This window comes from Vigna umbellata, chromosome 5 (genome assembly GCF_029865625.1).
Source record: "Vigna umbellata cultivar VRB3 chromosome 5, Vumbellata_1.0, whole genome shotgun sequence".
Taxonomy (NCBI): Eukaryota; Viridiplantae; Streptophyta; class Magnoliopsida; order Fabales; family Fabaceae; genus Vigna; species Vigna umbellata.
Genome location: NC_142169.1, coordinates 12,418,791 through 12,445,085, shown reverse-complemented (window position 1 = coordinate 12,445,085; position 26,295 = coordinate 12,418,791). Strand labels below are relative to the sequence as shown.

General features: G+C 35.3%; 2 protein-coding genes across 7 annotated transcripts; one reads left to right on the top strand and one right to left on the bottom strand.

Moving 5' to 3' along the window:
- Positions 1–962: 962 nt before the first annotated feature.
- On the bottom strand, positions 963–3,875 carry LOC148197707 (uncharacterized). Of its 6 annotated transcripts, none has more exons than XM_088115264.1 (5): positions 3,464–3,875; positions 2,889–3,201; positions 2,570–2,651; positions 2,356–2,498; positions 963–1,157 (listed from the first exon to the last, which is right to left on the bottom strand). In XM_088115264.1, the coding sequence occupies exons 1-3, from the start codon at positions 3,637–3,639 to the stop codon at positions 2,631–2,633; spliced, it is 510 nt and encodes a 169-aa protein (XP_087971390.1). In that variant the 5' UTR covers positions 3,640–3,875; the 3' UTR covers positions 963–1,157; positions 2,356–2,498; positions 2,570–2,630. The 6 variants fall into 6 exon arrangements, with proteins under 6 accessions (XP_087971390.1, XP_087971392.1, XP_087971393.1 ...); XM_088115266.1 differs by having other exon boundaries at positions 2,356–2,492; XM_088115267.1 differs by having other exon boundaries at positions 2,570–2,609.
- An 8,031-nt stretch (positions 3,876–11,906) lies between these two features.
- Positions 11,907–25,986, top strand: LOC124843083 (protease Do-like 9). Its single transcript, XM_047319718.2, has 9 exons — positions 11,907–12,601; positions 13,735–13,934; positions 14,036–14,216; positions 16,627–16,818; positions 19,543–19,775; positions 24,482–24,583; positions 24,680–24,730; positions 24,807–24,911; positions 25,519–25,986. The coding sequence occupies exons 1-9, from the start codon at positions 12,067–12,069 to the stop codon at positions 25,615–25,617; spliced, it is 1,698 nt and encodes a 565-aa protein (XP_047175674.1). The 5' UTR covers positions 11,907–12,066; the 3' UTR covers positions 25,618–25,986.
- Positions 25,987–26,295: the final 309 nt, after the last annotated feature.

The window sequence follows — 26,295 nt, the reverse complement described above, 5'->3', positions numbered from 1 at the left end:
ACTGACCAGCTATCAGTCAAACACTAATCAGAAAAGGTAAATATCATTAATGGTCAATTAATACATTTATTGGTCATATTGAATGCGGATATACGCTATTTATGAGTGATTGACAGGTTGTATTCTCTAAAAATATATTGCACTAATCGTTAATAAATGAACTTCGCTATCACAACAAGTCCTATAAATATACAGTTGGTATCCACGTACAGCGATCTGAATCTATTATAATAAAATATAGACCTCTGTATGAAATATATCTTATTTGAGCGTCGGAGTGTATTCTGCAGGTCAACCACCCATTGGAGAGGATTATGTTTTCGGAGAGCATTGGACGACCGATCCTCGGACAAATTCAACCAAAACATTATCCAACACCAAATTTTGAGTTGAGTGATTTAAATCTATTAAAATAAGACTTTAGTTCATTATACATAAGCAAAATCACCAACAAATTTGGTTCCTATTAAAAACCAAATAATCAAACAAAGATAATTGTTTTTTTCGCATTTTAATACATTTAAAAAATGAAAAATATTACAAATGTTTAATTAGATTAAGTTTTTCTCAGGTGTATATTTCAAGTTATGATGAAAATTTCAAGTAACACTACAAAAATAAAAGATTTTACCAGGGGTTTTTTCCTGCATTACCGGCGGTTTTAACCCCTGGTAAATTCATTTCCCGCGGTTGGGAAAACCACTGGGAAAACCACCGTCACAGATTTCCGGCGGTTTTGTTCGTAACCGCCGCTATTTGCGGGGGTTTTCAAAAACCGCCGTAATTTGCGGGGGTTTTTTACAAAAACCGCCGGTAATTGCTAAGGTTGTAATAAACCGTCAAGATTTGCGTGGGTTATCAAAAAACCGCCGGTAATGATAGTTTAATTTTTTTTTTATTATTCAAATGACTTGATTAATGTGATTAATATAAAATATGTTTAATATTAAACCAGAATAATATAAAACCAAAAATAATTATTATTATATGAAATAAACTTTAAAATTAAAAATACAATTAACTTGTAAACTTAAGAAATAACAAATGTTTGTCCTAAAAATTAAAAATAAACTTCTACATAACAAATTAAAAAGTGTTCTGCAATAACAATTATCACTCTTTGTTCTTCATTTTCTTCATGCTTCTTTATCATATACCTACAAACAAATAAATCTATGAGTGACCTAAGCATTCAACAATTCAAACCTTATAAGAGAATAATAAGCAAACAATAATATATATAACAAATGCCTAGAATTAATGAACCTAAAAGTATAGTTCTTAAGGCTGAGAATTGTGTGGTAAAGAAGACAGTACTACTGGCAGTGGATGTCGAATTATCAATGTCAAGGCCATAGTGGATGGCACTTAAAAGGTTCTATTGAAGAAAAAAAGGGACCATTGAAATGCTAGAGCAGAACATCCTTTACAAAGTGGTCTTTCATATGGAGATAGTTTGAGTCATTTTACCGACTAAAAAAGGTATACATTTATTTGCAGCATTGAGTTGGGAAAGGCACAAAGAAAAAAAAAAGAAAACCCGAAAACAAGAAAATAAACAACAATTTTGTGAACAGATTGTGTTACTTTCAATGAGTGCATGCGTTGACAGTTCTGATTGGAAATTGTGGGGAAGAGAAAAATTTTCCTATCCTGTGTAGACTTTTGAACATATCCATTTATGAAAAACAGGGAGCCATCTCAAATTTTTGTAGAAATCCAAGAAAATTTCAATTTTCATAAAGAAGTTGGAGTAAGACCTGATTGTACAAAAAAGAAATCATAGGTAGAGATGATTAAGTTGACAGTAAACAAGGAAGATAATGACCAATACTTATTTTATGAACAAATAATGAATAACTAATGCTAGCATGATTGTAAATTTGAAGCTAGACCGTAGACTTAGACTATTTAAAACAGATTTCAGTCAATCTTTATTTTGATTATACTATCACCGTATCATTACTTGGGAAAATCCAATGTCCGAAAAAGAGAATATAAAATACCACACATTGATTAAACAAAAAGCAAAAAAAATTGTAAATTTTGAATAAATTGACAATGAAATAAATTATTGGTTTGAATAAATCAACTATTAATAAGTTAATCTGACAACAGTTCTATGATAGCAAAACTTGCAAACCGCACCAAGTGAGGAAAACATTATTCACTGTAGCAAGGGTTTGAAATTTTGAAAGTTTAATCTTAAAAAACTATTTGTGAATTGGAAGGACATGATGGTCTGAGTCTAGAAATCATCGAAACCGGTGAACAAAGAATAACAAAGGTAAAGAAATTTAGATTCAGAGTTCAATGGTTGGTTAACTGAAAAGGGAAAAAGAAAAGCACACATACCCATTTCTTCTTGAACATCCCAATCTTGAGAGGTTTGGATTTTGGGACACCATTCAAAACACGATAACTATGGATTCTGGGCATATCTGGAAGCTCATCCACAAACATCTCCAACTTGGAGACATTAACCAAATGATCTGAAGCTACAACACAAGATAGGAAAGCATGAGATAATAATGGTAAATATAAGCTCCAAAACTACACTCAATCATACCTCGTGATATAAACTTCTTGTGTAAACTCCTTCAGCATATCTGCACTTATGCGCTTAGGCTTCAGAACTTTGATAGTACCATCTTAAGTATTAAAGAACACCAAGTTACCAATTAGTGATTTTAATTTCAGTACACTACCAGTATAACTATGAACTAATCACAAATCACTTTAATTATGCCTTCTAAGGAAGTAATTAATAATCTTATCACCGTATATGGTCATTTGTGATTAGATAGCAAAGTAAAATCCCTGTACTGCAAATCACACACTACATAAACCTCATTAGTTGAAGAAATGCATGATGCAGTAGTACTTACATATTTCTTGTGTCCATAGCCCTCATCATCATCATCATCATCACGCTTCTCATAGCAAGGCTTTCGGTAGCCCTCCTCCTGAGGTGGATGCCCATAACCATTCTCAACACCTCCTTGGCTCCCATAGCTAGGTTTCTCATCATACTCACTCCTCCCTCCATAACCATACCCATTGTCCTGTTGTTGTTCTTCCCCATCCCCACTACTCTTCCTTCCACCATACCCAGATCCATATTCACTCCCCTCCGTTTTTTCACTATAGCGGGGTCCATATTCAGAACTTTGATAACAACAACTTGACTGCAATATGTACCTAAGGAATATCAAAGAAATGCAGAGAGACCTCAGTTACAAGGATTAGAAGAGTATTCTATTTTCAATTCCCCAAACATACAATTATACTGGAATGAACATTAAAATAGGGGAAAAGCATATCGTACCACATACAAGCAATCAATCCCACTAAAATAGCTTCCATACCTGGAATTTCTTCTCCTCCACAACCATACCCAAAATCATGGGACACCGGAAGAAAACCCCATTCAAATCCCTAAAAACAGAACCTGAATTCAAACCTTAAATAAATCGCGAATTCCATCCAAGTCTCTGTTGTCGCTAAAATGCTGGAGAACGAGATCCTCGCGTCGTGAAAACGCCGCGCCTGAGTCACCGGAAACTCGCCGTGAAGACACTGAAACACCGTTGTCGCGAAAAAAGTTCCCCTACCACCACACCCACGGACAGAGGCCATCGCACCGCGGATTAGGTATGACTCTATCAACTTCTTCCGCAACGGGCTTCCTTGTTTCTCTTCTCGACAAATTTCTTTGCAAGTTTAATTGCCAAAGTGGAATCAAGCCCAAGAGCTCCGCACCTTGTTTGAAGATGAAGAAACAACTCCACACCTGGTTTGAAGACGAACGACACGGGGAACAAATAGAGTTGGGAGAAAATAAGACCAAGAGGCAGAAGCGGGAACGAAGGAGTGGAAAGGACACTAGGGTTAGGGAAAAATTATTCAAAAATAAATAAATAACTAAATATTAGGGGCGGTTTTAAAAACCGCAGGAAAACAACCTCGCCTAAAATGTATTATTTTTGTATAACCACTTAGCTAAAGTATTTTAGAAATAATAGATTTTATTAGTTTTTCTTTTGGTATTTAATCAAACTTTTCATGATTTTGTGCAATTAATATATTTTGTCAACAACAACCATAAGATTAAAGTAAATACTATCCAACACCAAATTTTTGAGTTGAGTGATATTAATCTATTAAAATAAGACTTTAGTCCATTATACATAAGCAAAATCACCAACAATTTTGGTTCCTATAATTTTAATAAACTCAAAACACCAAAAAATTAAACAAAGATAATTTTTTTTGTGCATTTTAATACATTTTAATTAATTAGAAATAAAAACAACAAATAAGCAAATATAGAAAAATAATAATTGCAATGCATTTTAATTAGTTAATGATCTTTTTAATTGATTATCATCGCTAGAAATTTTATGTAAATAATGTTAATGGATTATACGGTATTTAAATGGATTAAAATAAACAACAAAAATCACAAAAAAATTTGGTTGTCATAAATTTAATATTAAAAAAAAGACACATAAGAAAATAAAAAAAAAAAGCTTAATATCTCTTTTGATCCATCGAAAGAGGGGTTGTGTTCAAAATGGTCCTACCTTTTCTTAAAAGTAACAGATGATCTCGATTTTTGAAAAAATTGGTCAAGATAATCATTTTTGCTAATGGCGTCAAAATTTTAACTGTGGAGGTGCCCTTGGACAAAACATGATGAGGTGTCCAATTTTAATGATTGTGTCGCACTGTCACTGTGAATGAGGTGTAAAATAAAAAATTGAATAATCCTTTAAAGGAAAATAATTAATTATTTAAAAAATTAAATAATTACTAAATAATGTTGAATTGGGAAGGTTCCTTTTAATTTATAATTAAAAAATTTATGAAGAGTTAGGGTTCATTAACCACTATAAATTGCAATTTCTAATTACCTGTAATCTTAATAGGTAATTTAATTAAAATCACTTTAACTCTAATTAAATTTCTAAAAGCTGATTTATTATCAGAACCGAATCAAGAACTTGTCTTCTTCTTCCCAATTTTCTTTTGTTTCTTTCACGCTAACAACCCAACCTTGAGTTCTTCTTTCTCGCAGACAACTCTACTCTGTTGTCCTTGTCTCGATCAAAGGCAGAAGCCTTGTGGCGGCAAAGACGACAGAGATGTGGGAGCGCGACGCAGGCGGCGTTTTTGTCTTCTGTGGTGGCTAGCGGTGTGTTCGCGAGGGATCGTGTGAGGAGATCATGTCGAAGAAGGTCGTGGTGACTCACGGTGACACGATTTGGCGAGTACTGTGGCGAAATCGTGAGGCCCTTTGTGGCGCAAGGAAAACCCTTTTCTTCTTCTCTATTTTGGGTTGTTTCGCAGGGAAGCGTAGACACGACCTCTTCGCGTTTTTGTCTTCTGTGGTGGCTAGCGGTGTGTTCGCGAGGGATCGTGTGAGGAAATCATGTCGAAGAAGGTCGTGGTGGCTCGCGGTGACACGATTTGGCGAGTACTGTGGCGAAATCGTGAGGCCCTTTGTGGTGCAAGGAAAATCCTTTTCTTCTTCTCTATTTTGGGTTGTTTCGCAGGGAAGCGTAGACATGACCTCTTCGCGTTTTTGTCTTCTGTGGTGGCTAGCGGTGTGTTCGCGAGGGATCGTGTGAGGAGATCATGTCGAAGAAGGTCGTGGTGGCTCGCGGTGACACGATTTGGCGAGTACTGTGGCGAAATCGTGAGGCCCTTTGTGGTGCAAGAAAAACCCTTTTCTTCTTCTTCTCTATTTTGGGTTGTTTCGCAGGGAAGCGTAGACACGACCTCTTCGCGGTGTAGTGGTCACGACAGAGGCAGGTTGTTTCTTGACCACTTTTTTCTGACATGAAAATTGAACTCCTCCACTTCTTAAATAAATGAATTTTTTTGACAGATTTATGGTATTTCAAAATTTGGAGGATGATTGAAGATCTTGTGAAAAGTAACTCCACACATAGATTAATAATTAATAATCTTCTAAAGAAATGAAACTAATATTATAGAAATGAACAGCTTAGAAATGCATGAGGGATTTTTATTTGGAATGCAGAATAGAGAATCTGACTTCAAAAGACAAAGAAGCAGATTGAGTGGAGAGTTTTTTACTCTTGAATCTGAACAGTCTCAAAACTCCTTTGAATGAAAGCCTTAACAGCATTCAATCTATTTTTTTTGTCCCAATTTTAACCTCACTGCCACACAATAAGATAAATTGGACACGCCATTAAGTTTTGTGCAGGGGACAGCTGCACCGTTTAATTTTTGACATCGTTAGCCAAAAGGATTAACTTGACCAGTTTTTTTCAAAAGTTGTGATCATTTGTTACTTTTTAAAAAAGGTAGGACCATTTTGAACACAACCCCTCTTTCGAGGACCAAAAGAGGTATTAAGCCTAAAAAGTAAAATTGCAATGCATTTTAATTAGTTAATGAACATTTTAATTGATTACCCTCTCTAGAAATTTCATGTAAGTAATTTTAATGGATTACACTGTATTTCAATGGATTAAAACAAACAACAAAAATTAAAAATTCAAATTTTATCGGGTTATTTTTCATATCATCATCAGTTTTAATCCCTAATAAATACATTTTTCGTAGTTATGAAAATCGACAAAAAATGTCAGAAAATAATTACCTGCAGCTTTTTATTAATCGTCGTTACTTGTGGAGTTTTTTTCATAACCGCTGCTACTTGAGGAGTTTTTCAAAACATCGCTACTTCCGAGGGGTTTTCCAAAACTGTTGCTACTCTTTGGAGTTTTCCAAAATCCTCGCTACTTGTTGGGGTTCTCCTAAACCGCTGCTTTTTAGTGGAGTTTCTGAAACATCTATTAGAATCGTCGAGAATGGAAATCATTTTTTTTGGCATTATTGAAATTATTTTATTATCATAAAAATGTTTTAATAGTAAAATACACAATCAAATAATTTGAAACAAAAATTTGTTAGCAAATCTTCAAATGTAGAAGTTTTGATGATGCCCAAATCAAGTCTCAAGTGCTCACTTTGCAAAAAGACCTTTATGAAGACTTCTATTATGTGTTAAAGCTTTTTTAATAAGTACTTTTTGTATAGGGCTTAGTGTTTTATTTGATTCTTTGTACTGTATGCTTTAAAATTCTATTTGTAGTAAAAAATACTCTACATATAATCCATAGCTACTTAAGATAATCGATTATTATAGAGAAGTTTTTCAAAATGCTAAAAACTCTTTTGGCCTCTAAAATAATCGATTACCAAAGATTGATAATCGATTATCCAAAATCGACTATGACACACAAATGCACGTTTTTGAACAAAGTAAAGTGTGACCTAGTGTTTTTGTAACTCTTGTGAATTAGCTTTCAGAACTTGGTGTTGACAAGAGTGAGAACTTTCACAAAGAGTGTGATTGAGTGTTGTTGTTGTTGCTGAGTGAAGTCTGTCATCTTTTGTGAAGATTCAAAGGAAATGTTTATCCTTCGTGAAACATTTGGAGGAGGTGTTCATCCCTTGTGGTCTTCAGGATAAGTAAGTATCATCTCTTGGGGGTAACAAGAGAGGTGTTCATAAACCTTAACCTTGTTTTTCTGTGTAATTGTAACAGTTTATTGGTTTTGTGATAGGAGAACGTTAATATTTATTTGGGATTAGGAATTGGATGTAGGATCCTTATGATCTGAACTAGTATAAAATTATCTGTGCAATTTTCTCTCTTCTTTTACTCTCTTATATTTGTTTAAATTATCCAATAAGTAAGTTTATTTTGAGAGAAAATTATAGAAGGCACACGTTTGGGATAAGAAACAATTCACCCCTTCTTGGTTTATTTGTTCACGCTAATCATTCCACGACACCGCTCTGAATATTGGTATCAAAGCGTGCTTTAATATTAATTCAAATGACGAGGCATAATCAAACCTTTGCTGAAGGTACATCTATCAACATACCTCCTTTGTTTACTGGTGAAAACTATGTTTTCTGGAAAGTTAGAATGCAATTTTTTATGGAATCTATTGATAGTGAAATTTGGGAAACTGCCACAAATGGTTCTTTTGTTCTTACTATTTTTGTTAACAATTTTTCAGGAACCCAAACCCTATGACTAATAGAATACTAATGACAGAAGAAAAGCTCAACATAATGTAAGGGCTCGTAACTTTATATCATTTGCTTTAACTATTGATGAGTTTTACAAGATCTTTGTTGTAAGAATGCTAAAGAAATGTAGGAGATGTTGAGGGTCATTCACGAAGGAATAAATGATGTAAGAACAAAATATATATTGTCGTAACTTGTAAAACAAAATAACTTTAAATGAATCCCAAGGTTATTCCTTATCCTCTCTCGAGTCAATCACTCCTCTAGAACATTTGTAACATTAATTACTCACATATAACACATTATACGATTATCACCGATAATTTCATTCACAAACATACAAACACAAACTTGTACGGAGTAAGTTACCGATAAAACAATCTTAACAACAAGATACATATCTTCTAATTATGCCAACCATAATTAAACATACAACAAGACACATACCTTCTGATTATATCAACCTTAATCAAACACGCTATACATAGTAGTAATAACAATAGGATTCCTAATCCTCTAACATAAATAATTCAATCATACTGAATTTCTCGATCCCCAATCCTTGAACTTTGATCATCGATCCTTTATCTTTAACCCTTGATGTCATCACTAACATCTCACACATAGACCATTGGTCAATCCACTCATTAGCACCCATGCTAACTACTTACTATAACCATTATAGCAACACCACTATCAAAATAACATAACCTGAAGCATCAAAAGTACCATGATCATCATCATATATACACCACCATCATGACTATCCCAATCATGAACAACACCATGATCATCATCGTACCATATAATACCATAGTGGAAAGAGTCCATCCTACTCATGTACCCTACCTCACCGACTGTAGGCGCTCTTACAGCCCACCTATGGCCTCCCCTACAAGACATTTGTAGCCTCCTCTATAGATCATCTTCTTCCAATGCACACAAGGCAAAAGGAAGCACCTATCCGCAGATAGAATCAAGATTTAGGAGGTACACCAAGTAGACTTATCCTTCACTCTCATGCTCATCAATCACATACTTAAGTACATCCCAACACTTACTCATTCTCCACTCTCAATCACATGTCAAACTGACCCTAAACATAACCATTAACCTCAATATTTGATTATCATCATGCTCCAAAGCTCCTTAGGCTTGGTTCACATCCATTCTTCATCAAATTTGTCATTTTTCACCAAAATGCATTGTGATAATCGATTATCTCAATGAAATTTACCTAAAAACATCACATAGGAAGGGATAATCGATTATCACCCTAGATAATTGATTATTCTTGAAACCACACTCAAAACCAACACGCAGACAATCGATTGATAACTAATGATAATCGATTATTGCCGAACCAAAATACATCCTCGACATGATTCAAGCATTCAAACATACATACATGAACCCTAGATCACGTGGAAACATAGTTAACACATTATACATGCATTCAAGCATCAAACACACTCAATCATTGACATGCATTCAAACATCAAACTCATGTAAACATACTCAAACACATATAATACATCACTTGAATCATCCAGATCCAATCATTGACATGTTATACCCCAATAATAGGGTGCAAAAGAGTCTCCGATAAAAACACCAAATAGGGTTTTCAATCAGCCAAACTAACTAAACTCAAAATGAAGAACCATACGTCTTGAACCCAATGTTCATAAATCAGCCTGATCTAACGGTGAACAAATTCACAGTGGCGAAAACACCAGTGCAGATTTTATGAAATTCTTCAAACTAGAGCTGCTAATGCAAGAATGTTTTGTCCAAAACAAGACCTCTGATTGATGATTTGAACAGTCAGAATGAAGAACCATACATTTGGAACCCACTGTCCAAAAATCATCCCGATCCAATGGTGAATGATTTTACAACGATGAAAACACCAATGTAGGTTTTATGTTATGCAGGAGTGTGACTTCTTCTTCATTTCTCTCTCACTTGCCTTTTCCTTCTCTTCAAATGATTTTAATGTGCCCTATTAATCTGACCCATCTCCACTAAAACAAAGTGAGACATAATGGTCCACATTATTTAGCCTATTCTTCACATAGGAAGGGAGTCCAATAACCCAATACTTACAACATATATTTGCATGAAACTCCCAAGCATCATAACTTTGTTCTCCCTTAGCATCAAACCCTTTGTTGGGATAACCCAACAAAACATACATAATACATTCATAAGGAAAACTCATCACAAATATTACATAAACCCCATGCACATTCATTCACAAACTCTTACCTAACAATAACCATAGATAATCATAATCATATACAGATGTATCAAAACAAGGATTACCAATCAAGATAATCAAGAATACATATAACTTACAACTATAGACAAACAAAGGTAAGTGATGACTTGGGTCCCAAGATAAGTCATGGACCCATTACTCAGGGTATGGCTAGGAAGCTTCAATAAGACTTAGAAGAGTTATCCCAAGAAGAATAAACCTTATTACCACACTTTGAATGGAAGTCAAGAGCCCAACTAGACGAATCAACAGAAACCATACCAGCACATGGAGAGGGTAGCAAGTGAATCCAGCCAGCACCAGCATACGAGGCCATCCTGACCGAGTGACGCTAAGCGCTAGCTCTATCGCTCAAGCACCAACGAAGCTGCTTTCTTTTTTTAGGACGTGTCTCTTGTGCTCCTTCTAGATCTTCAGTACCCACCTCATGCACATACGCATGACATATGATCCACACTTAGTAGGATTGATTAACACCGTAGATGAGTAGAGTAGGAGATGAATTTCTCTTATAAAATCACCATTAGCTCTCCTTTGTAATCACTTTTGATGATATATGAGTTTATTCTGTTGATGCATTTCCAACCCAAAACTCTGTCCAAAAGTCACTCAAATTGAGCTTCCCTACTCCACCTAGCTTCCTTCCAAAGTGAAGGTAGTTTGAGTTAGAGTTTCCCCACCATAAAGCTCTTCATCCACCACTTATAGCCACTGTTTCATCATTGCACCTTGCTGCCCAAATCACAAGAACCTCATTCATTGCATTCAAAGCCATCACCCGCTGGAGCAACCCATCAGTAAGCTTCCCCATACCTTGGCCAATCATAAGACTTTATCTACAACCCGAAAACACCACAAATCTTTCTTTAAACTAAGAGTTTTTCGTCGCTCTCTTTTCTTCTCCCAAAATGCCAATCTGTTTTTTCTCTTTGATTTAGAGTTTCTATAGTTTCTAAACACCAAACCAGCCCTTAATTAATTTCTACACCAATTAAATAAAAGTAAAAGACACTTTTACCCCTAGACAAAAATATAAAAATAAAAAAATAATAAATAATTATGTTCTAACAAAGTATACACTCAATAACACTAATTTCCAAACAAAAACTCAAAGTCTCAAAAACTACTTTATTTTTAAAACTCTTATTTTCTCAAATCTTATAAAAGCCTTTTAGTAGAAAAAAATTAGAGAAAACTATAATATAATTTTAATTTCATATTATTTTTGAAATTCATATTACAAATTATTAAATCTAAAAGATAAATTTACAATATAAATTGTATAGTTCAATTAAAATTAATATTTCTAAACTCTAAAAATAATATGGAATATTATGAATTCCATAATCCAAAACTATAACTAAAACGCAACAAATTCTTATATCATTCCTTTCTATAAATTTCTAGCAGGGGTATACTTGGATGTTTAAAAAATATAAAGGTGCTGAAAGACCTCCTTTAAAAAGTTGGAGGCGCAAGGAAAAATATTGGAAAAATTAATGGGGTTACAAAACGTAAAAGACTGGACCCAATTCAAACTACTGAGCCCGGAACTACTACCAACTCATGGGCGTCGCCTTCTCCGTTTTGGAAGGAAAAGAATTCCACTCAATTCTCTCCTGCGGTACTTAATCCCCTAGACTCGTTTTCCAAATAACCCTCTTTCTCCAACTTCGTCAGTCCCTCACTCAAGGAAATACATGGGCAAAACGAGAAAACGTGGCCGAAAGCCCAAGCTCGCAACTGAAGAAGAAACCGCGTCCCAAGATTACAGCACCGCCTCCATAAACGACGCCGTTTCGCTTCCAGCCACCACCGCCGAAGCCGTTGAACCCAACGACCCGGATTCTCAAGGGTGCCGCCGCGGCCGCTCCAAAAAGATCAAGGTAGCATCGCCGGAGCGCCGCAGCTCTAGGCTGGCTGATTCGAACGGGGATTGTGCGGCAGTGGCGGAGACGCCGCTGATACCTAAGTGGGAGGGCACGGTGAAGGTGGTGCCATCGATGGACGCGGTAGTGAAGGTCTTCTGCGTCCATACAGAGCCTAATTTCTCGTTGCCGTGGCAGAGGAAGAGGCAGTATAGCTCGAGCAGCAGTGGCTTTATCGTGGGGGGACGGAGGGTTCTCACAAACGCGCATTCCGTTGAGCATCACACACAGGTCAAGCTCAAAAAACGCGGTTCTGATACCAAATACCTGGCGACCGTACTCGCCATCGGGACCGAGTGCGATATCGGTATTTCAATTTAACTTCATCTCATCCTTCTTAATATTTTGCTGTCATGTGAGGGATCGAAATTATGAACACTGTTATTCTTTATTTTTTAGTTGGTGCCTTGTTTTGTTCTATGTTTTTTATATGTGAAGATCACAACTAACATGCTTTCCTATTTAAAGAGAGGGAGAGGTGGGGGTAATATGACTTGCATGCCTAGCGTGGGAAATTAATGGATTATTGAAGGAAAGGAGATATGGATTTGCATGTAAACAAGGTTTTAAATTGCAGTAAGGGTTTCCCTGTGACTCTTGATATTGCAGGAAATTGCAAACAAATGCAATGCGGTTGATGCAACTGCAATTGTGGGTTTGCAGCTTTGAAGACTCTGGGGATTCCAAAACCCTTAATGTTGTAACTGAACATTTGAAACCTTGCATGGAAATGAGGTTGATGATTATTCCTTATTTGAATTTTATTTGAATTTTAGAGAGTTATGTTAGGGAAGGAAAAATGTTTGAGGTGTGCATGGTTTGGAACTATTAGAAAGTGGGTTTAAGCCTAACTCAACCCCACAAAACCGGCTTGTAAGGTGAGGTTTGCACCTCACTTATATATTATAAATTGGCCTTATCTCTAGTCGATGTGGGACTTCCAACACACCCCCTTCACGCCGAGGTATAGACATCTCGTGCGTGATAGTAGAAATTGGGTGGTCCAATAGCGGCCCGATTGCGGGTGGAATAGAAGAATAGAATGCCCACTTAGAACTCGCTAGGATAGGCACTAACCATGGCTCTGATACCATATTAGAAAGTGGGTTTAAGCCTAACTCAACCCCACAAAACCGGCTTGTAAGGTGAGGTTTGCACCTCACTTATATATTATAAATTGGCCTTATCTCTAGTCGATGTGGGACTTCCAACAGGAACATAGTGGAATAAGGTAGAGCTTTTATGTTAGAGTGCCATTTTAATTAGTTTTAAGCACTCAGCCTGTCAAGATTTGCGTGGCTTCTTTTATATTCTTAATTCCACCACATTCCTTTTTTTTGGCCTTTTCTTTTGAGATTTGCAGATGTTAGTTTACTTTACACATACGCTTGATTAATTAATTTTTGTGATGTCTGTTATCCTTCTAACGCGATGGTTCAGCAATGTTGACGGTGAGTGATGATGAATTTTGGGAGGGAGTTTCACCTGTGGAATTTGGTGATATGCCTGCCTTGCAAGATGCTGTAACTGTTGTTGGATATCCAATTGGAGGTGACACAATCTCTGTGACAAGTGGTGTTGTTTCACGTATGGAAATACTCTCTTATGTTCATGGTTCAACAGAACTTCTAGGACTGCAGGTAACATAAGTTCTAAGACATCCCTTTTTACTTTTCCATCTTTGTTCGAGTTGTCCATTTTTATATGTTAAGTTGAAGTGTCTCTTCAAATTTCTTTGCAGATAGATGCTGCGATAAATTCCGGGAATTCTGGTGGACCTGCTCTCAATGATAAAGGAAAATGTGTTGGGATTGCTTTCCAGTCTCTTAAACATGAAGATGTGGAGAATATAGGATATGTGATACCCACCCCAGTTATCCTACATTTTATCCAAGACTATGAAAAGAATGGGGCGTATACAGGTATCTAAAAGCTGGTTGGTAGTTTTGTATGTCTTTTATGCTGTTATAAGTATAGAATAAGGAACTGATCCTATATAATTAAGAATATATAGATTATATATATATATATATATATATATATATATATATATTATTAGGAACTTTTTTGTTTATTCCTATATTGTATCTTTGTTATTAGAGGATATCAGTTCTCCTCTGTATTGTACTGATTCCATTCTCAATATAAATAAAGCACATGTGCTGTCGTTGAAACACATGGTTTTAGCTCATGTTTCTCTCTTTCCTAGAGTTTAACATTGTATCTGGAGCCTATTTCAAAATTGTGTTGTCCAGGTAGACCCACCATCCCCAAAGGAATTTTTCTTGTAAACCTTTCTGCCAGATTTGCTTCACCGTTTTGGTGAAACTGTGTTGGGATTGCGCCAAACAATCTATCCAATCATTGACGCGAGCCACAATCATCATCTGATGCTCCAATATACTTTTCCGTCTCTTTAGGTTATTTTTTTGCTACTTTTATGAAAAAATGGTCCTCGTACACTTCATCAACCTCCAAAACAAATTCTCCCACCTTTTGTAGCCATATTTTTAGTATATTGAGAATATGAACGAATCTAACTATTCCAATTGGACTTTTGAAATCGGGTAATGGTTAAGTGGTTGGGCCATAAATCCCTTCTCACTACCACTGGTGAATTTGTTCCTACTAAAAACAGAGAACAATGGATAAAGATTGATAATCAACTACATAGTGTTATTAAATACACTATTCACATCTCAAACCTATTTTTCATCCCCATGAGATGTGTGCATCAGTTTGGAGTGAGGCCTGCACCCTTTATACCAATATGCAATGTTTGTGTTGTGTGTACCAAGATCTCTTAACACTTCTTGCTTGACGACATTTTGAGGGTCCTATGTTTGCTTATCTTGGGTGGCTTCATGCAACCTTACATGATTTTAATGTGCTCCTCCCACCATCTGCAAATGTTAAGAAGGATTTTGATAACCACAATATGTTCTTTATGACCTTAGGCTTTTATGGCTTGCCACATGCGTAACCCTTTATTAGATTTTGAGATCATTAGTAAACCTTTCTATGTATTTCGTATCATTTTTACTCTTTTCTTCAAAAAGTAAACACAAAGACACATACGTCATTTTTAGGGGAAAACCCTATCAGACGCTTTCACATAGGTAATTCTAAAAGTGGTCCAAAATGTAAACATTGCCATTGCATTCTACATATGATTAATAAGTGTTGAAAGCTTCATGGGAAACCCCCTTTGTTCGCATAATTTTGCCTAGACCTGTATTGTTGAGTCACCTTTTTCTCCTGCCTTACAATTGTTAGAATAGGCATTAAATATAGTTAGGAAGTAGTTGTATTGGGAAAATGCTATATACTTATTAGGATCCTATCTTTGTATCTAAGTATGTATGATTATATTTGATCTTACCTATGCTCATTGAATCAGGATCCTATCAATATAAATATGAGGAGAGTTTTCAAGCTCTCTCAATTACTCTTAAATATAGTCTCTTTTATTTATCTTAACTGCAACTAAACTATCTTCGACAACATTTGAAAACTGTGAAATGGTGTGCAACACGCCAATCCACTAGTAACATTGCTTCGTATCATATTTCTGTTATTAGATGATACAGTAAAAGGAAGGGAAGGGCAATTTAGGAAGTTCCAAAAGGTTTATGAGAGGAGAAAGTGGAAACCCATTGCTTGGGGTCCACACACACGCACCATGATTCTGTTGTAACAGAATTGCACACGTATCTGAAAGGGAGGGAGGAGGCAGATGAATGTAGGAGAGAGGGTCAATCCTGGAGAGAGGGGGATTTTTAGGAATGTTTTCGGGCAGGGACAAACTAGAGGCTAGTCTGGTTTTGTAGGGAAAGGTTTACTAAAACCTCTTTTGTTCCTGTTTATTGAATAATACATCGTCTCTCTAATTCTCAGTCTCATTGTTACATTAATCTTATCATTAAAGGTATCATCTATTCATGTATTGATTCCTTTTTCTCAATATAAATAAAGCACCTGTGCTGTCTCAAAAACACATGGTTTCATCTTATTGTTTAAATCTTTCCTAGGGTTTAACAAGCTTAAAAGTTACGTTTTACGTTCAAGCTTTTGGAAATGTGTTATTGGATCTAGTTATGGAATAAAGACTAAGAAAGAAAAAAGTTCCTAAAGTTAGCATATCTAAAAGAGATACACAATAAATAAATAGGTTAAGTGATATAGAAAGATTAACGGGAGAATTCTATAAACAATATTGTTTATTGTTCAGAGTGGTTTCCTTATCTTATGGCACTTACATTTTTGTGTACTTTAGTTTGTCTGTTATAACACGATTTTAAATAAAGTTGTCTTTAACTTCTTGGCTTTCAGGATTTCCAATCCTTGGAGTTGAGTGGCAGAAGATGGAAAATCCTGATTTGAGAATGTCAATGGGTATGGGACCGGACAAAAAAGGTGTGCGTATTAGAAGAATTGAACCAACAGCTCCAGAATCCCATGTTTTGAAGCCATCTGATATAATTCTCAGTTTTGATGGTGTCAATATTGCCAATGATGGAACAGGTAATCTGGCTTGTTTTTATTCTAAAACAAATAGTGATCACATTAAGATGATTTATGCATGTTGTTGAACTATAAGAAAAAATTTTGAGTTGAAACTGTGCGTTTAACACATGTAACTTATTTATATTGATTTATTTATGTATCAAATATGCATAATGGACTTATATGCAAGCAAATGAATTTTTCACCAACCCATTTACATGAAAATTTTAATCAAGAACCTATCAGCCAAGACTCATCTTTCATAGACCAATTTGGGTATTTACTCTATTTGTAATCATAAGGATGTGATCTCTTTTTTTGTAATTATAAAAAGGTCTTTATTGCTATAATTGTAACACATGTGGTTGTAAATAAATAGCTGACTAAGAATTCAAGTTTTTCAAATATTATTGCACTTTCAAGAAATAGTGTGGGCTGTGATAATTTATTTGATGTTTTAATCAAATTATGGGGCGCTTGGGGTATTTTAGAACTTAAAAATGCATAGCTGGATTTGTTTATTTGGTGAGGTCTGACATTAGTAAAGCGTATGTTGTTGCTTGTGAAACATGCCAAAGAAATAACTGCTTCACACTATCTCCAGCTGGTCTATTGCAACACGTCTGTATTCCTGACAGGAATTGTTTGTTAAGGAGGTTGCTTGTCTACTTTGATTTCCTTATTTTACTGTTTTGGATTGTGATCAAATTTTCATAAGCACCTAAGGAACTCCCAAAGATGGACAAATGGAGGTTGTCAAGAGATACTTAGATGTGTACTTGCAATGTTTTTCATTAGTTTCTAGAACCCTCATTAACCTTTTATCTCATGCAAGGTGAATGGGATTTTCCTCCAACTTTAACTAAATTTACATCTGACTCCTGTCCATTCTAGTGTATCCTGAATTCCTCACCTAACATGCACAAGATCAAGTTAGTTCCCCCCAATAGCATCAATCACCAAGTTTGAGTTACCACAATTATTGTTGAAGCAGATATTACTAAATATCACCTAGTTACCACCCAAATACTTTGGCCAAGTATAGCTTACCTTATCTATCAAGATAAGCATTGCAAAACCCTTGACTATTTGTACTAGTTTCATGGTTTCTTTTCTTCATCTATATTTAGCCCTAACACTCACTACTTGACAGGTGAATTCCTCTTTTCTTCCTCGTCATTATATACATCTACTATTAATTTTGTCAGTTTGTTTGATGACGGTCATCTATGGAGTCCACATATATAACAGCCCCTTGGCACTTATTGCCTGCAATTCCTAGTGTGTCAAACTTCTGGCTCCTTGTACACCCCTTGCTTGGCCTTCCATTATGCTTGATTTGCACCACTTCCTTGTCCTCTCATTCATTCCTTGCTAGATGTGCTTAATGTTGTCCATATTTGTATTGTATGTTTGCCTCCTTTATGCTTTTTGGAATTTGAATTTAAATGACTTGATATTGAAAAGAAATAATTCTTGAGGCATTACTCATACATCAATTGTGTTAAGGATATTTATGTTATACACTTTAACTATAATTTGCTAAATATGGAATAATAAAATATGATTGCTGGCATTACTCATACATCAATTGTGTTAAGTGTAATGGTTGTTTTGAAACATTTGAAAAGCTTTCGATCTGTATGATTCTGGTGTCCACACTCCCATTTGAGACATTTAAAAGCTCTGTATGCAATATACAAGATTGGAAAACTATATTTGAAAATATAATAACAACGCTTAATGTAATCAGATCCCTATTATTTAGGGATGTAATTAGATCCATATGGTTAAGGGATATTTATGTTATACACTTTAACTATAATTTGCTAAATATGGAATAATAAAATATGATTGCTGGCATTACTCATACATCAATTGTGTTAAGTGTAATGGTTGTTTTGAAACATTTGAAAAGCTTTCGATCTGTATGATTCTGGTGTCCACACTCCCATTTGAGACATTTAAAAGCTCTGTATGCAATATACAAGATTGGAAAACTATATTTGAAAATATAATAACAACGCTTAATGTAATCAGATCCCTATTATTTAGGGATGTAATTAGATCCATATGGTTAAGGATATTTATGTTATACACTTTAACTATAATTTGCTAAATATGGAATAATAAAATATGATTGCTGGCATTACTCATACATCAATTGTGTTAAGTGTAATGGTTGTTTTGAAACATTTGAAAAGCTTTCGATCTGTATGATTCTGGTGTCCGCACTCCCATTTGAGACATTTAAAAGCTCTGTATGCAATATACAAGATTGGAAAACTATATTTGAAAATATAATAACAACGCTTAATGTAATCAGATCCCTATTATTTAGGGATGTAATTAGATCCATATGGTTAAGGGATATTTATGTTATACACTTTAACTATAATTTGCTAAATATGGAATAATAAAATATGATTGCTGGCATTACTCATACATCAATTGTGTTAAGTGTAATGGTTGTTTTGAAACATTTGAAAACCTTGTTTGCAATGCAAAATAAGAAAAGGTGTTGCTAATTATACTTTATGCTAAGAAATGATGTTGAAAAAGATATTTAAATTGATATATTTTCCATAAATTTTATTTCATTGCACCAATGGAAACCATTGTTGATGTTGTGCTAAACTTCTCTTGAACCTTGTTTTTAACTAATCAACTATATCCTTTTTTAGTACTAGTAGTTTGTATAGTTCTTCAGTGCTAAAATCTAATTCTGGGATAAATTTGTAGTTCCATTCAGGCACGGCGAGCGCATTGGTTTCAGTTACCTTGTCTCTCAGAAGTACACTGGGGATAGAGCTCAAGTAAAGGTTCTCCGGAATTCACAGATACTTGAATTTAATATAAAACTTTCAACTCATAAGCGACTTGTTCCAGCACACATCAAAGGCAGGCCTCCTTCGTATTACATCATTGCTGGATTTGTTTTTACGGCTGTTTCTGTCCCCTATCTTCGTTCTGAGGTGAGTAGTTATCTTTAGTACATGCTGTTTCTGCTTTTGTATATACTGTTTGTACAAATTGCTGATTCCCATACCCTTCTGTTTTGTCTGCCACGTGTCTTATCTTTCTGGCTAATTTTCTTCTGTTTTATGGGGAGCTGTATGCAAACAATTGTTTGCTATTGTGTGGATTGAATTCACATGTTTTCTTACGTCACTGCCATAAGCAGAATATTTGTGTTAACTCATGAAATTGTTTGTTTTAAACTTATGACATTTCTTGGGCTTTTTCACTTTATGAAGTTGGTAGCTGATGAATTGGTTGCATATGTTGACAGAAATGGTACACATTCATGTAATCCCCTTGTGTCTAAGCAGTGCCGAGGAACTCATATTCATATATTGCACAAAGCATTACATAGGGATGGACCCAAGGTCATATACAAAATATATCTATAGTATATCTAACACTTCCCCTCAAGCTATAACATACTTAGTCAATCCTAGGGCCCCACAATGGTTTGGTGAATATATTGATCAACTGATAACTAGAATTAACAAATTGAGTGGCAATGTTCCTTGATAAAATATTTTCACATATGAAGTGGCATTCTATCTTGATGTGTTTGGTCTTGTGAAATACTTAACTTGAGGTAATATCACCTAGTTACCATCAAAAAGCTTTGGCTAACTTATTGATAAGCATTGCAAAACCCTTGATTCTTTTTATTAGTTTCATGTTTTTTTAGTCTTCATTTGTATTTAGTCCAAACACTCAACTGCTTAACAGGTGAATTCCTCTGTGTCCTTCCTTTTGGGTTAATTTAGACGTATCTATTCTTCCTAGTCCCTTCCCTGTCATTATATAAATCTACTATTAATCTCGCTAGTTTGTTTGATGAAGGTCTATGGAGTCCACATTTATAACAAAGCCTAACAAAGGCCCTAGGCACTTCTTCCCTGTAAATTCCTAGCATGTTCCCCTTGTTCCCATTCTTCTTGACCTTCCATCATGCTTGATATGCACCACTTCCTTGTCGTCTCATTCACTCCTTGGTCATCTTGCTGGATCGGCTTAATGTTCTCTATATTTGTCCCTCCTTATTGCTTTTTGGATTTTGAATTTTGAATTTAGATGAATTAAATTTGGCAATTGCTTCTAGAACCCCATCAATTTTTATGTGCATCCCTTCATTTTTTGGAATTCTAATTTTGCCCTTGTGAGTTTTCTTTGAACTGGTTTCCTTCATCGAAAAAGTGGTTTGTTGTGGTTGACATAATAGGGAGAGAATACTCTAGCGAGCATTAGTTGGGATGGTGGTGATTTGTCAAAGTCAAAGAGGTCATAGTGTGTTTATTAAGGTATAAAATGTCTTTTTCATGGTTCATAGTTGGCTAAAATGTCAAACTTGAGCTTACTTGGATCCTTTATTTATACTATTTGAAATGGAATTTTACTTAGTTGACCTAATCAAGGTCCAAATGTACCTTAAACTCGTTATTTAGTTGACTCAAGATTTACCTTTGCTAAGCTATGCTTATGTTGGTAAACTCTTTTTCCGAGGGTTGTTCAGCCTACTGAATGGGTAACAGATCAGTTTCGGTTGGTCATCGATCAAACGAAGTGCTAGTTGCAAAGTAGCTCCCATGGACTCTATAGCTCTGTCTAGTTTTGGCATATTAGAGGTGGAGGTGGCCTAGGTGCCATAACTCTGCTCACATACATATCCAGAATGGAAGGAAACTACAACATGACAAATAGAACACAAGTATTTCAAAAGGATCTATTTACAAAGGCTCTAAACCTAAAGCTAAACAATCACATCATCCTCACCCTCTGCTGGATCAACTCCTGCTTCCTCATCTGGTGATATAGCAAAAGAAGAAAGACGAACACAAGACAAAAACACAACAAAAGGGTAAGCTAATTTGCAAAAGAGTTTTCATATAATAGAACTAAAGTTAACATCACATACAAATCATTGATAAAGACAAACATATCACAAATAAAGACTAAACAAGACTCAATTATCCAAATACATGCATTGATATCATATTCTAGCAAGTTTTCCACTTATGGTGGCCTCTACTGCTTTGCATAGTCATGACCAATGAGTTTCATCCTACTACACACAAGGTTAATCCCTTATCGTCTTAGGCTAAGGTAAAACCCCTAGACTAGGACCTCCTGTAGGTATTCAAACCTATGTGAAACAACCTTGAGAATTGTAGATCTTTATTCCCGCAATACACTAGGTTTCCTCCAAATGGAGAAACTGAAATACATACAACTTGTTATTCGAGAGAACTAGCCTCTCCACTTCCCTAGATTTACAAAACTTCCAAAACAAAGATAAAAACTGCTAAACAATTGCTCATGCAGACTTTATAAAAGTTTGAGACAACAAAAATACCCCTCAGACACTTATAACTGTTTGTTAGTTTTTATTCCTTCTAGTATAAACCTTCCCCTCCATGAAGTTTCACCTTGTCCTCAAGGTGAAAAGTAGGAAACCTCTTATTGATGGTAGTAGCAGCTTCCCAATTGTTTTCAATGGGTAGGAGGTGTTTTCAGTTGTACTAACTACCTTCTTTTTTCCTTATTTTGTAAACTTTATCAAACCTATCAACACCCACTCCATGAAGATACACCTTATGCTCTGGGTGAAAGTCTTGAAATTCTTCATCAATGCAGGTAGCAGATTCTCCTAACTCATGAATATACTCTTTCGAAATAAGCAACATATAGAGCTGTTTATTTTTGCAAGTATAGTTAGGCGTGAACCTCTCATCACACATGAAACATAAGTCCTCTTTTATCTTGCAATTCTTCTTGGGACAATTTTTTAAATGGTGCCTCTCCTTGTTGAGTCCCAGAAGGAGAACTATGGATGGTGCTCACACAGCCACTGCGCTCTCCACTTCCTTTGTTGGAGTTGGTAAAACCCATTGAATTTCCCCCTTCTTTTGAGTAACTGCGAGTACGACAACTGTACGTAGGTGTTACTTTGAAGCTGCACAGTGAGAGATTCCCCTTGGTGGTGACTCTAACCTTTTCTTCTACCATTTGAGCCTTCATCATAAACTTAATAAGATTCTTGGGCTCATACAACTTACCCTAGCCTATATTTCTTCCTTCAAACCATTCAAGAATATGCCAATCAAATAATCTTGTTGCATTCATTTCATGAACTCTGCATATTTTTCAAATTGCTCAATATATTCCCCGACTTGCCCTATTTGGCATAGGCCAATCAAAATTTCAAACAGGTTTTGCAGCATTGTTGGCTAAAATCTTCTAACCACGGCGTCTTTGAAGACTTCCCATGTGGGATGTGGATTGCATGTTTCCCACCATTGAAACCAATTCAAAGCTTTCCCCTCCAGTGCCAACATAATAGTCTGCATTTGCTCCTCCTCACTAACCTCTTTCAAACGGAAATACCACAATAATCTATTTGTCCACCCATAAGCTTCGTCCCCTGTAAACACAGGAATGTCCAACTTCCTCCATTTGGCAGAAATCCCAAAAAGAACCTCCTTCTTCGTTTCCCCATTATCCTCATGGCCATCCTTGGCAACAAAATCTTGGTCCTCTTGAATCAAGGGATGTTAGGCATTCAACCAGCCCCGTCAGTCCTTGAATCATCTCTTCAGTTGGACGATCTTCTCCAACCCATCCCATCGTGCCTCCATTCTTGTGTTGACCATAACCTCTAATGGGCCCTCACTTCACTAGCAAAGAGGCTTTGAATACCAATGATAGGTATTTAGACCTATGCAAAACAACCTTGAGAACTATAGATCTTTATTCCAGCAATAAACTAGGTTTCCTCCAAATGGAGAAACTGAAACACACATACAACTTCTGGTTATTCGAGAGAACAAGACTCTCCACTTTCCTAGATTTACAAAACCTCCAAAACAAAGATAAAAACTGCTAAACAACTTTTAAAAGTCTGAGACAACAAAACTATCCTTCAGACAGTCATAACTATCTGTCAGTTTTTATTCCTTCTAGTATAAACCTTCCCCTTGAACCTATCATCCTACTACTCTCACCACATAACCTATTTTTCTGAACATGAGTCTAGATGATTATTAGGGTGTCAGGATAACCTCCAATATTAGATCTTTATAGCAATGCATACACTAAAGAAACTTAGGCCTAATCCACCTTGGATCAGGCACATCATCATCACTTAGATCACATACATAGATAATTCCATCATTAACTCCTAACCTTATCATAATTATATCAGAACACAAAGTAGTTAAAATTGAAATGATAGAACAACTTTCAGTCTCGCTCAACAAGTTGTGCCAAAAGGCCCACTCGCTCAACTTCTAGAACCTAACCCAATCCAACCGTTATAATATTAACTTAATTTATCCATCGTGTAACCACTTTTTAATGTGGTTGTTATTATTAGTTACATCTTTACATATTTGTATGTCTTGAGTTACGTTTTTTAAATGTCTATGAATCTTACCGTTCATGATAAGAAATAATTCACGTACGAAAAATAAGCTTTTCGATATGCGATATGATTTGCGATTCAACTACCATGGTTATAGATGCATTGCGTTTTGTGGTTGTACAAATTGTGTAAGAATGTGAAACTGATGTTTGTTTGTTGTAGGAATTTGTGTATGTTTTGACTATTTTGTATTTTAGTTTATACTCATTACTATTTTATTTTCTGATTTGTTTTACTTATATCCAGTATGGTAAAGATTATGAATTTGATGCACCGGTGAAGCTTCTGGACAAGCATCTACATTCTATGGCGCAGTCTGTTGATGAACAGCTTGTAGTTGTTTCTCAGGTTTTTAGATTTCCCTCGATAACCTTTTAGTTTGTTTATTACCATTCCATTACCAGATTTAGAGGTGCTCATACTTGAAATGTGCTATATTGCTAGGTTCTTGTGTCTGACATCAATATTGGATATGAAGAGATAGTAAACACTCAGGTTAGAGAATATCATGCAGATATTACCTTTTTATATTATTGTAGTATCCATTAAGTTTTGTTCTTTGCCTGTGTAGGTTCTTGCTTTCAATGGTAAACCTGTGAAGAATCTGCAGAACTTGGCCACGATGGTAGAGAGCTGTGATGATGAATATCTAAAGTTTGATCTGGAATACCAACAGGTTTTTCCTCATTGACATATTCCAGTCGGTTCATTGTGTCGCTCATGTTAAATAGATATATGCCCCCAACTTATTTTGTTCGAAATAAATTTTTGATTTTTTTTTTATGGTCTTAGAATTTAGGCTAAGTGTCTAACTCTTAACCCTTCAAAATCAACCTGTGAAGTTAGGATTGTCCTAGTTTTATTAACTTTATTTTAATCACATATCTAGTTGGTGTGAAATAAACGCCGCCCTTGAGGTTGCAATTGGGGCCACAACCTAGGCATGGGAGTGACTACGATTAAGACTACGATTAATACGGCTATCCAACATATGTACCATACATATTAATCCTAACAAGTTAAAAAACTATTATGAATAAAAAGGTACCAATTTATATGAAGATTACCTTATTAATCTTGCGTGTTGTTGTTTTCTTAACATTGGATATAAGAACGATTCTGATACTCTTTTTTTTTTTAATTTCAAAGAATTGGACATATCTATTATAAATTACATTCTCTTCTGCTTATTCAAATTAAATCTATCAAATGAGTATAGTCTGCTATAAATTTTTTGCTATGATATGACTGATTTCAAATTCTGAGTACCCTTTTTCTGCCAGATAGTAGTGTTAAAGACCAGTACTGCAAAGGCTGCAACCTTGGATATCCTCACCACACATTGTATACCTTCTGCAATGTCTGAGGACCTGAAGTCATAAAAAATTTTGCTGCATGCTAAAGTTACTCCTAATTGCCTCTGCTTATTCTTTTAAGTGGTGTTACACATTCACTACCAGATTGCCGTACTATATACTCTGCACCCATCATTGAGATAAAGGCTTCTTCTCACGCTGAAAGTTACAGCAGCAGAAGATGGGAGAAAGATCTGGCAAATTACAATATACGCTTCGTTAAATTTATCTCATTTCAAGTTGAAGTGTTCTGTACTGTACTTAAATTGATCATTCCATTTTTTATTCCTTTTTGGTGCAAAATGTATGTTGTGCAAAAGAATGATTGGTGGAGGAATAGGAAGTATTATTTCATTAACGGATCATTTATCAAAAAATTGACTTTCTTATGGTCTATTTTTTCTTAGGAGGGCAAGACGTGTGAAATTTCTCGTTGAGGATATAGCTACTTTCATGAAGTTTATGACTCTGTTTTACTTTTTATGTCAATTGTGTTCTAAAATTCAATAAAATGTTTCAATTAAGTTCTATTTTGTTGACAGTGTTAACATTGTTAAGGATTGAGTGATTCGCATGCTTATTTGACAAGTGATGTATATGTAACATACATTTATTTTTTGAAATGCAAATTTGCTTGAAATGTTTTAACCAGTCCCTTTTCTTTCACCAGACATCTTCATTCTCACATTATTCATGATTTCTAGC